This window comes from Leptonychotes weddellii, chromosome 1 (assembly GCF_054177405.1).
Source record: "Leptonychotes weddellii isolate Sample4059 chromosome 1, ASM5417740v2, whole genome shotgun sequence".
NCBI lineage: Eukaryota > Metazoa > Chordata > Mammalia > Carnivora > Phocidae > Leptonychotes > Leptonychotes weddellii.
Window position 1 is genome coordinate 75,075,030 of NC_138369.1, and position 12,805 is coordinate 75,087,834.

The 12,805-nt window shown below is 41.1% G+C and overlaps 1 protein-coding gene across 2 annotated transcripts in view; it reads left to right on the forward strand.

The window, feature by feature from the left end:
- The window catches only part of COL6A5 (collagen type VI alpha 5 chain), a 90,362-nt gene that overhangs the window by 45,030 nt on the left and 32,527 nt on the right, over nucleotides 1–12,805 (forward strand). For both annotated transcript variants that reach the window (XM_081826183.1, XM_081826192.1), the window contains exons 27-31: nucleotides 1,121–1,183; nucleotides 3,791–3,826; nucleotides 3,943–3,979; nucleotides 9,531–10,015; nucleotides 12,419–12,512. In XM_081826183.1, the coding sequence (XP_081682309.1) occupies nucleotides 1,121–1,183; nucleotides 3,791–3,826; nucleotides 3,943–3,979; nucleotides 9,531–10,015; nucleotides 12,419–12,512 (715 nt within the window). The remainder of the gene's footprint in view (nucleotides 1–1,120; nucleotides 1,184–3,790; nucleotides 3,827–3,942; nucleotides 3,980–9,530; nucleotides 10,016–12,418; nucleotides 12,513–12,805) is intronic.

The window sequence follows — 12,805 nt, forward strand, 5'->3', positions numbered from 1 at the left end:
CCACAGCATTTCAGGGTCTCTATTTCTATAACATGAGACTTGAACTTGACACCAAAGATCACTTTCTGCTCTAAAATTCTATGGTTCCATGAATCTGAACTATTTTAAAGATTTATGGATTGATAACTGGCTGTTCCAAGAAATGTCAGTGCCTCCCAGTGTTTTCTAAGCCACATATTAAAGCCCAGAATATTAACCCTGAGCGGAAATGCAACTGACATCTTCCCGCTGTGTTCCTGAGAGTTTTCTGACAGTTCCACTACCCATACCCAAGGTCATCTAGGGCATTCATTTTAAGGAAGGCTGTTGAGATCTTCTAATTAACCAAGTGTAGAGTAAAATGTTATAGTTTTTTAAAAAACAAAACGCTGAGACAGCATCTTTTCATTTTGAAGTGTGAATGTAATATCAGTGGTCATTATCAGCATGAAAGAGATGCAGTTCAACATATATTTTCCATCTGGCTGGATAAATTTCATTAACATCCGTATCTATCACCTTGAAGTATGGGAATGACGCAGCCCACCCATGTCCTCTTATGTATGTGGAGAATTATTTTTTGATTTGATCCTTTGCAGATGGGAGGTTTTTAATTAGATCTCTGTGTGCCCTAGTATATTTGCTTTTTTTTTTTTTTTAGCACCAATCCTAGTTTATGACTAATTTAGATTCAAATGTATAGCCAGTGCCAGAGCAAAGTATGTCACTAAATGGAGGGTCTACGAGGGAAATGGAGGTTTTCCAGTGGTTAAGAATGGCTATTTATATTACAAGAAAAGGAATTTACTTGAGTTGAATTAATAGTTGCTTTCTTTAAAAACATTTTTTTTTAAGGGGCACTTGGGTGGTGCAATTGGTTAAATGTCTGACTCTTGATTTCAGCTCAGGTCATGATCTCAGGGTCGTGGGTTCAAGCCCCCACATCAGGCTTGTGCTCAGCCCGGAATATGCTTGATATTCTCTCTCTTCCTCTCCCTCTGCCCCTCCCCCTGCTCGTGCACTCTCTAAATAAATAAATAAAATCTTTAAAAAAATTTTTTTTAATTATAAAGTCTCATTAAAACTGAGGTCGTTTCCATGGATAGACAGCGTGGAAACTAAAACATGTTCTTATCTGCAGCTCACTGTAGGCCTGAAAGGTGAAGAGGGACCTCCAGGACCCCCAGGCCCTCCTGGACAGAGAGTAAGTACACCATTAGAAATAAGTAGCCTAGGGGCGTCTGGGTGGCTCAGTCGGTTAAGCATCTGCCTTCGGCTCAGGTCATGATCCCAGGGTCCTGGGATCGAGTCCCGCATCGGGCTCCCTGCTCCACGGGGAGCCTGCTTCTCCCTCTCCCTCTGCCTGCCTCTCTGCCTACTTGTGCTCTCTATCTCTCTGTCAAATAAATAAAAATAAATAAAATCTTTTTTTAAAAAAAGAAATAAGTAGCCTATACTAGTTTCTAGGTTGTTCCCCAAAAGGGGTACAGATTGTAAACTCAGAGCACTGGGTTCAAGTCCATATTCTGCTTCTTGCTGGCTGTGTGCCCTCCCACTGCCTACTCTCTGCCTGTTCTCTCAGTTTACTTCTAAAATGGGGACAACATATCCTGTCCTACCACCTCAAAAGGTAGCAGTGAGGACCGCATTCTCAAATGTGAGCACTCTTTGTGAATGATAAAGTTCAGTGCAAATATTAGCTGATACTGTTATTTTTTTTACTAAAGTTTAAAAATAGGGATGGGAATGTGTAAGCTTCATAAAGGTGTCCTGGCGAAGTTCCAGCATGCAAGACAAGTTGATAGTTTTCCAAATCACTGTTGTTGCCTTCCCAACTTCAAAATATAGACTCCAGAGAGATTTGGAAATATGACCACAGCTTTGCACTCTGCTTCCAGTGCAAGCGAAATGTCACCTCTGGAAGCAATCCCAGGCAGAGTCAGCCACATCTCCCAGTGATGAAACATGCCATATCTCTATTTTAGTGCTTCTCCTGTTACCATAATGATTTATTTACACATCTCTCTCCCCTGATGAGCATAGTCAGGTAAGAACTAAAAGTTGCCAGCACCTGGGTTTATGTAGGAGGCGCAGTAAGCATTGTGTACAGAGTGGAAAAACAGATTATCTTGTTCTGTGCACTCTGAGTGTTTTGTGACTACCTGGAGGAGTTCTTTAACTTGGGACCTGATAGAGAAAACAAAAGCATGGATGTTTAGTGGATGACAATAGAATGAGAGTCAACTGGCTGTAAAGGATACTCTAATACATCTTTTTTTCCTTTCATGTTAAGGAATTGGTGAATATATAGTCTCCTGGGTGAGACTCTAGTCTCTGAGTCATACTGATCTGCTCTGGATTTATCTCCTTTCCAGATTCTGGAGTTCTCATGTGGGGGTCCCACGTCTTCCGAGCCTCCATGCTTGGCCCTGCTGGTCCACTAGAGCATGGTTTCACTGTCCTGGGCTTGCTGGTCTACCAGAATGTGGCTTTTCTCTTTTGGGCCTGCTGGTCTGCTACGATCAGATCAGCTTCTTTGTCTTGGGCTCTCAGTTCTCAGCCTCTGCTTAAGAACTTGATTGAAGCTCTTCTTTAACTCGGTCCTTTAGGACAGATGCTCTGGAGCTCTGATCCTCTGTAAGATGTGGACTGCCTACTCTTACTTATTAGCCAGAAACTGTTCCTCTGTCTGTTTAAATGGCTGTGCATTCTTTTCTGTCTTGTGCCATAACTTACAAAAGGAAGGTTGAGACTCTTCATTTCTTAGTGAGATATGTAATTTCCTGATTCTGATCAGGAAGAACCTGTGCTCCCAATGGGTAGAATTATAGATGCCACAACATTTCTGGATAACACCAACAGTACACAATGGGCCACCTCAGAATTCAGTAGACATTTAACTGTTAATTGGATGGATGGATGGATAGACGGATGGACAGATGACCCAGTTGTCATTTAGAACAGGGGTTCTTACACTGACATCCCTGGTTGAGCTTCTGAGGCCAGTGAAATTGTATGAGTGTGAGCCTGTAATAGAATTTTCTGGAGCCAGCCTACTAACATTCACCAGTTGCCAAAAGAGACCTATGTGCATTGAACATGTTAAGAACTGCTGCCAAGGAGAAGCCTGATCCTGATAGGGGAAAAGAGAAAGAAAGTTCAAGCTGTGAAAAAAGCATTGGTTTTTTGTTTTGTTTTGTTTTGTTTTTTTGTTTTAGGAAGCTTCCTTGATTCATTTCAGCCAATTATGCGTACTCCTTTGTTTATAACCTCTCAGCATTTATGAGCTTACTCTTTTGTGTAATGCTCTTCTTTTGTATAATGCCCATCTTGCTACGTAATTATCGCTGGTTCTTTCACATATGTAGAGGTATATGCTACCACCTGCATTTTAAACTCCTTGATTTGTAATACATCTGTACCTCTGAAGTCTTAATAAATTCCTTTCCTTGTGGTATGCTTTGGGAAACCTGCTGTTTACATTTCAAGTTTTCTCATGAGAAGTACCTTCTAAGTATTATATCCTTAGTACAAACATCTTTAAGAAATACTTTTGTTTCTTCTCACCTAGAAAAGTAATTCAGTTCACTCTGGGCAGACATTAGCTTAACTAATCTAACACTGAAACAAAGAAGTTTACACCATTGATTTAAGTGGGGAAATAGCATCATAATCTCCTAGTTCAGGAATACTTTAACCACTCTCTGCCAGCTGTGCTTTTAAGAATGAGGTTTTTTTTTCTTTACTCTTGTTTTGTCACTAAAGACTCCAGTTCACATTCCAATAACCTGCTCTGGTTTTGTTTTCCTAGGGCATGAAAGGCATGGTGGGGAAGCCTGTATATTCCGTATGTATCTCCTTATTCACAAATGAAAACCTAACCCGTCCACTGGCAAATAAATATGGCCCCTCAGAGGTCATTGTGCTCATGTTTCTGTTCTCTTTCTCTTTTTTTATTTACAGCAATGTGATCTGATCCAGTTCATGCGGGACCATAGTCGTGAGTATCTGTGTGTCATGGGACGAGGGTGTTGGTGGATTGGTGAGGGCACTTAGGATGAGTGTGGTGTGGGTATGCAGAATCAGTAAGCTAAATCCACTGGTGGCATGTGTCCTCTGCAACAGGCTTGTCCTGAGTACTTGCTGTAGGAACAGCTCACATCAAAGGTGGGAGGGAAAGGGGTATAAGTAAAAGACTCAAGAAGTGTGATTCATGTAGGAGAGAAAATGTGCTTATGGGAAACAATTGGAATCCAACTCAAAAGGTGTGTGAATTAGCTCACACGATTTTGTACAAAGGTCTGCAAGGGCCTGGTGTTAAAGGGATGAGCATGGAGATTTGGGTTTAGTCAGTTAGTTACTTAGTAAATGAAGTCTCCTTGGACAGGGGTACTTGGATTCAGTTATGGCAAAGTGATAGGGGAGTAGCAAAAGAATAGTTTCAGCAGAGGAATAAAGCAGAAGTCAACAAATAGACAGATTGACTTTGGTTAGGAAGAAAGGGAAGTGAGGTAGAAGAAGCCCAGTGATCTCGTTTCTGAAAATTTATCCCAAGGAAATAAAACAAAAGAAAGAAAAATTATATGCAAATATGCTTGTTGAAATATTATTCATTAGAGCAAAATGAATATACCTTTAGACTATTTGCACTTAGAGAATAATTAGGTTATAGTGCATTATCTTCTGATCAAATACTAAGCAGATAATTGGTTTTTTTGAAGACTCAATCAGAATATAAATAATATTGTCATTAAAAAGCAGAAAATTAAATTGGATCCTCATTATTTTTACATATAGGTAAATATTTACACAGAAAAAGTTCTAGAAGCAGAAGTAGAAAAATGTAACAACTTACTTTGTTAGAGTGGTAGAATTTTAAGTGATCTTTTTTCATGCTTCCATGGTGACTTATAATGATGCTTATACAATCACAGTCAGAAGAATGTAAGATGGGAAAATTGGAGAGACTTTACGACAGGAGACTGGATAAAGATGTAATCATTGCAAGTGTGGGGCAAGGAAAGAACAAAAAGAAAAAAAAGTTTGAAATAAGTATAAGGCCAGAGCAGGAGAGGCTTAGGACCACTGAGGATGAGAAGGCAGGAGGAAATGTGAAGAGAAATCACTTGGTGGGAAAATAGGATGACTTTAAACATTTTAGAGGTAGGGGGATGTCGTATGGGCCCTAAATTATCTACAGGCAGCTAAATAAATGGACTGTCATAAAGGTGAGGATCAAGTGAGGAGACTGTGATGTTGAAGTCACTCGCACACTTGTGGTCCTTGAGGCCACAGGGATGGGTGAGGTCACACAGAGGAAGTAAGAACCAGGGTCTGGGGTCCTGGGGGGGAGAACAGAGGGAGAGCCATTGAGGGGAGGGGAATTCTTCTCAGGATATCAACAGATATCTTCCCAAGGAAGAACGAAGGGGAAGGAAGTTGTGGGGGAGGTGAATACTGGTCTGTGGAGGGTTAGGGATTTGAAGACAATTTTCCAACACTAAATGAAAGGAGTTAGCCAGGAAATTAGGGAGCCAGGGGCGTGTGGGTTCTGTAACCAGACAGGGTGCTGGTTGGGGAGCATGGAACTCTAGAATTCAGAACCAAGATGGGATTTGGATGACAGTTCTTTAGAGCTAATTCAGAGGGCCCCGCTTTATAGGTGACATCACGAAGGCCCCGTGGGGTTGAACTCCTGGTCTACCAAGTTTGCTTTTCAGTCCTGTAGCACCCTAGTCCTGCGACACTGGGGTGAGGCCCCAGTCCTGAGCTGGTGATTGGGACTCCACCCCCAGAATAAAATAAGAGCTCTAGGAGGCTGAGGGGAATGTGGAGTGGGGGTGGTTGTGTTAGGAGTTAATTGGACAGTTACGTAGCCAGGGCCAGGGTCCCCAACAAGAAAACAAGGAGCTGGGACAGCTAAGACGAAACTGCACCAGCTTAGATAAAACCCACAGCAGCATCTCGCCTAGCAGCCTCTGCAGAAGTGACTTTTGCAAAACATCCTGTAACAAAACAATTAACCATAAAACATTGGTACTATCACAGGTAAGGCAGTTAGTCTCCAAATGTCAGCCCAAAAGACCATCAACACAGGAACAAGAACCCGATAGATAGACGGGTACATGATCAAAGCCCTAATTGGCACACCTTAGCAGCTAATCCACCAGTTGCAAATAAAATAGGAGGGCTCAAATGATTAGAATTTTGGAGGGAGGGGCATAAGTGAAGAAGATTTTTAGGAAAAATAAACACACTTAAAGAGATCAAGTAGTTTCCCTGAAGTCAAGCAGCTTTGCCACACTCAAACCCAGACAGGTGCATCCGTTTCCAGAGCCTCACAACTGGGTTGGAGGTGGACAGATGGAGGTTCTCAGAGAAAAAGGGATCTGCTGCAGGCCTTGAGATGCAGAGGAGGCTGTGGGTTCTGAGTCCTGTCTGTTGGCGGTTAGCATCTCAGCAGCCACAGGATTAAGACGGTCAAAGGGTGTTAATAGGGGTGACGTGAGAGGGCATGAGCTGTGGGACAGAAGGGTGGAGGCTAGGTTGTTGCCAGTGCTAATAAAATTTTTTATTATATCGGAGTGACTCATTTGCTTTTTAAAAATTGAGAAACATGAGCAAGGAAATTGTCAGGCCAGTGCTTTCTAAAGATTTACCAACATCTCCCTCTGATTGGTCCCCTGTTTATAGAGTAAATCACTTAGAAAAACCAGATGCTGTTTTGCTCAGGAGAAACCCTTGGGGGCTTCCCTCCTCTCTCTAGATACAGAGATCACTCAAACCCAGGCGCTGTATTTTTTAGCAGAGACCAAGTTTATTTGGAAATCCCCACATTTCTGCGGGAAAAGAGAGGTTCCCAAGGTGCAAGGAAAATAAGCTCCATATTTTAGCCTTGCCTTGCTGAATGACTCTCAAGACTATAAGAAGAGAGAAAAAAAAATTGAATTTGAGCTATCTTGCCTTTTAATCTGAGGCTCATCTATTCTACTTCTAAGACAAGTGATCAGTGTTTCAGATTTCAACCGAAATTATGCTAAAGTCTGCTGGCCATGGTTCACAAGGAGAAAAGGTCAGGAAGGTTCACCCATTAATAAAATTCAGTGTATGTGTTCCTCAGGCCTCTAACCTTGACTTCCTGTAATTTAGGAATTAGCCTCATTTGCAAGTAGAGTCAAACAAATATTAAGGTTTGCTGAAATTTTGTTCTGGGGGATTATTTTGTCTGTGTGCCAAAAATGTAACAGATTCTTCTCTCTCTCTCTCTCTGTCTTTTATAGCTTGTTGGAAAGGTGAGTATTCTTACTGTACTGTGTTGCTGGCTGAAGTAATTAGCTGCATTCTGACAAGACCCATTTGAAAGAAACTCTCAGCCCCATGGGAAAAAGGGCTTCTTCCTTCTATGCTGACACTTCAGTTTTGTGATTACGGCTGTAGTTGTCAATGTCATGTTTCTACCCGATGGTAAAATGGTGACACCCAGCCCCAAGCCCCTTCACGCTATTGTGCTTTCTAGGTCCTGTCTCAGTTTCACAATTCAGTTTCTTCATGGAGTAGGCCCGCATTGCTGGGGAATTCAGGGACAGGGCTCTGAATGACCACATTCTCTTGCTCTGTTGCTGACCCTGTGGACACTGGCTTCTTGGACCGGTGATGTTTCTTTTCCTGTCTCTGACCCCCACACACATATTTCATCTCACCAAGTGCCCACCTTTTGTACACCTGACCTTGCTGTGGATGGTCTTCCTGGGGCCTGGACTGCAGTGGGTGTTGCATGGCACCTTAGATCCCTTGGACCCCATTGCCGCTGAAGCGGTTATGTCAACGTCAAGAGCTCCTGGACTTCCAGAAGCCTGCTGAAGTAGACCCATAGGGACTTTTTTTTTTTTTAAGATTTTATGTATTTATTTTGACAGAGAGAGACACAGCAAGAGAGGGAACACAAGCAGGGGGAGCGGGAGAGGGAGAAGCAGGCTTCCCACCGGGCAGGGAGCCTGATGTGGGACTCGATCCCAAGACCCTGGGATCATGACCTGAGCCGAAGGCAGACGCTTAATGACTGAGCCACCCAGGCGCCCCGACCCATAGGGACTTATCCCAAAAGTCTGACCTTATCCCAAATTTGGCATCATTAACTTTAATTCTGAAAAATAAACAGACAAAAAAAAAAAAAACACCCAAAACTTACACATATAAGTACCCAATAAAACTTCATGGATTTGAATTAAATTTATCAGGTGCTCTGCTGGGCACTAGGAAAAGGAGAAAATAAAAATAAATAGAAACTGGTTCTGCTTTCTGGGAGAATCTGTGACAATAGGTCAGTCTTGAAGATGCTTGCCTAGCGCTTCTTTAATAATTTTTAGTATTAGGGCAAAGAAGGGGAGAATACTTAATTTTTCATATTTTACTGTTCATTATTAGCTTTGATATTTTTTCTTCACTGTAAAATTCCTTGATTCAAAACATCTCTAAATCAACCTTTCCTCTCCTATTCTATTGCTGAGAACAGTGGGTTGGGGTATGGGATATTTAGAATCTAATGTGCTTGGGGAGTTAGCCAGCTTGAGGATAGTAGAGCAGCCTATGTAGATGAGGGTGTTTGTTTTTTAAATAATCGCCTTTTCTCTTCCTGTGTTCAGACTTTAATAGCACCTTGAAAAGTTAGGTTTGATACATAGGGCAGATTCCCTATGAGGTTCCTAAAGTTCAATCACCAGAACATTATTAGCATTGAGTTGGAAATTGCAAACAGGCCCATTTTTATAACAGCTCATTGCAAGCCTGCTGTGGTCATGTTGCTCCCTTCCTCCAGCCACCCTTGCTTTCATTTAAAAGCTAGCTTCTGTGAGGGCTCTGAGGGCCCCTCTCTTGGGAAACAGCCTCTTTGTCCTCCAAATGCTCATGAAGAATAATAGTCACTCTGTACCTCTCCGTGGAGCAATCATCTCCAGGATAGATTCCTTGAGGGCAGGCTTGAATTTGGGTCATCTTTGCATGTATCTCAATGTATGTCACCCTGCATATCACCCAGCGTGCTACTTAGTGAATATTTATTGCATAAGTGAATAAAAATCTTCTGACTGACTATAGTTATTAGTAGATCATTTCTGAAGATTTTTGAAGACAGTGAACTTTCAAAACCCTCAAAGCTATCATTTCCTTTTATTAATTTTTAAAAAAATTTTACTTACAGTAAAAATAATTTTTTGTGTGTGAGTTCCATTTCAACACATGCATAGATTCATGTAACCACCACCACGATCAGGATTCAGAACTGTTCTATCAGCCCAGATACTCCCGTCAATTTCTTTTTAAATAGCAGGCTGGTTGAGGGCTGTGAAGTATTATACCACTGCATATGAATGCTCTAGACTCATGTAACACTTTCACATGAACAAAGAGTTACTTGTGCATACCTCTAGTTCTGGAGCTGGAGGCAACATCTGCATCTCCCTAGCCCTTGGTGTGAACCAGCCTCACCCCTGGAGTAAAAGGAAGGGCTTTTGATCAGTGAAATGACGTCATACTTCTGCATTTCATGTTCGCAGGAAAGTGTCCAGTGTACCCAACAGAGCTGGTATTTGCCCTGGACCAGTCCTACGGTATCTCCGAACAGAGATTTAATGAAATGAGGGAAATCATCAAATCCATTGTCAATGACCTTAACATCAGAGAAAGTAACTGCCCTGTGGGAGCAAGAGTTGTTGTAGTTTCCTATGACTCAAGTACCAGCTACCTCATCCGTGGGTCAGACTACCGTAACAAGAAGCACCTCCTCCAGCTTATTTCCCAAATGAAATATCAATCCCCCACAGAAGCCCGAGACATTGGTAATGCAATGAGGTTTGTGGCCCGGAACGTTTTCAAGCGGACATATGCAGGAGCCAACGTGAGGAAAGTTGCTGTGTTTTTCGGCAATGGACAAGCGGCCAGTCAGTCATCCATCATCACCGCCACCATGGAGTTCAGTGCCCTAGATATCAGTCCGGCAGTCTTTGCTCTTAATGAAAGGATTTTCCTTGAGGCTTTTGAGGTAAGAACTTCCCTTGGCAACTTCTTCATGTGTAACATGGTAAGATGGGGCTAGTGGGGAGTAGGGTGGGGTGTGGGATACATGATATTACATGATACATGATACAGATATTTTCTGCAATTTCCCCAGCTGTATTGTTGCCAGGGTCCATGAAATCCAATGTCTAATAACAACAGTAGTCAGTGATAACAGTAGCCACATTTGCTCAGCTCTAGCTGTGCGCCAGGCACTGTCCCTAGAACTTGACATACATACTCACAACTCTCTGAAGTGAATGCTGTTGTTATCTCCATTTAAAACAGAGGAAACTGAGGCCCAGAGAGTTTGAGTGACTTCTCCAATTTGGTACAGCTAATAAATGGCTAAATCAAAACTCGAACTAAGGTTTGTCTGATAGAACGGACCATGAATATGGGGCTCTACCAGCCGCCTGCAGATCAGGTGTTTCTCACATCTGTCATCTGCTTGCTATATCTCATTGAATAGCTGGACTTAACTTATGATGGATGAAGTTTAGGGGATCTCTGAGCCCCTAATGTTGTGTAAAACATTTAACGTAAATGAACATATGAACCCAAGAGAGGTTTGGATTGACAGATTCTTATGGGAACCTATGTTTCTTCCTCTCCGCCCCTCTGAACTGGAGAATTTCTCCATCTACTGTTCTACTGTTTTTAAATTTATTCAGATTGTCCATGAACAACATGCTCCTGGAGCTGGGTGAAGCCATGGTGTCATCCAAGAGGTTATAAAGGTCTAGATATATACACAAACACCTGTATTTCTACTGTAAAAAGAAAAAGAAGCCCTCTATAACACAAAGAGAATCAATCTGCTCCTGACACATCCAGGTAGTTTTTGGGAATAGGAGCCACACGGAGGGTCACAATAGAAACTGACAAAAAGGATTGAAGGAAGTCAAAGTTTTCTCTATAAAAATAATTACCTCCCAACATACTAGATTATTTACTTATTTGTCATTTTATGGTATATGTCCCCTACTGCACTATAAGGTAGAGATTTTATCTACTTTGTTCGTTTCTGTATCCCCAGCACCTAGAACACTACCTATAACATTACAGGCATTCAATAAGTATTTTTTGAATGAATGAATGAGCAAATGAATGAATGAAGAGCATATGGTTTATTCCTGTGAATAAACTTCCTTGGTTTACCAAGGCAGCATTTAGTCTTTCCATGGGAGACAAACAAGGTCAAATACAAAATAATACCCAAAGCATCCAATTTTCATGAAAAAATAGTAAGGAATGCGATAAATACTTTATGATTATAAGACTTGAATAATTATAAGTATTTTCAAATGCTCACTCAACACGTTACAGAAAAACAAGGTGAGACTTTTCTAACCCTTTACCTTCCCAAGGGAGAAGGGAAAAAAGCATGAGTATCCTTTTGGATTGAGAGATACCTCATCACCAGCTGGGAATGATTGGTTTCTTTCATTGTAATGAAAGTATCTGCCTTCCATGGTGCCTCAAACAGAGTAAATGCCCAATAAATAGCTATTGACTCACTGAATGAATGAGTGAATTAGGGAATGAATGAATGCTACATATTGTCCATTTCAGTAAGTATTAATGCAAGAAAAACAATCAAGAGACAGACAAAATCAGGCCATGTACTACCAAGAATTTTGAATAGACTTAGTGTCTTTTGTCTACTATCTTTGGAAATAAAATTTTAAATTAGAATTTGTGATTAAAGAAGTCCACTTGACATCTGAAAGATATACTTTCTTCTAAATAGTGTTATTGGGGTGGAAATAGTTGGGATCACTGCTTAAAGAGGCCAAGGGAAACTTGTATGTAGGTAAAATTTCTGCAGGATCCAACTTCAGAAGCTGATGTGTGGTACATAATCAGCTGGCGCATAATCAGAAGAATATAGGGGTGCCTGGATGGCTCAGTTGGTAGAGCATGAGACTCTTGATCTTGGCATTGTGAGTTTGAGCCCCACATGGGGTACTTAAAAATAAAATCTTAAAAAAAAAGAAGCATGTACAATTCAGTGAAGAATTTCAGAATTGGAAATAAGTGTGAGATTTTAATGCTTGCCCCCGGTGGGTGAATCTGATGGTTATCATGTGATATTTTTCTCATGATAAAATAAAGATGCTGATACCTGCCTTACATACTTTTTTGTGTTGTCTGGAATAAAAGGGGGATGGGGTGTGTCTGAGAGAGAGAGAGAGAGAGAGGAAGAGAGAGGGAGAGAGAGAAAGAAAGAGAGAAGATGTACTGAATAGAGCAAAGGGCTATAATGCAAGATAATGGTGATTAGTTAGGGGTTTTTCAAACTAATCCTTAAAGTGAGCACACAATGGCTTCCTTATAATGGTTAAAGAAAATGAACAAATCAACATATACTTGTTTTTCATTACAGTTTGACAACACTGGAACATTTCAGGTGATCCCAGTTTCTCCAAATGGGGAGTATGAGCCATTAGAAAAATTTCGACGCTGTACACTTTGCTATGGTAAGACTCATGAGAATTTATTGTGCAGAAACAAATGCCTTCTGGGTGAATTATTAAATCTGGCTTTATCAGATATTTCTAGTTTTGAATATAGATTCTATTTTAAGTTTCCCAGTCTTCCAACACTATACATCAGGGTTTCAATTTCTGTAATATTTAGAGCTTCCAGAGAATGTGAAATTGGTTTAGAATACCATCCCAATTGATGTGGATTTTCTTTGGGGACAGTTTGGTAGTGTGTATCAAAAACCTCTAAAATACTGAAAATATTTTCTAAATGAGTTTAGACATGA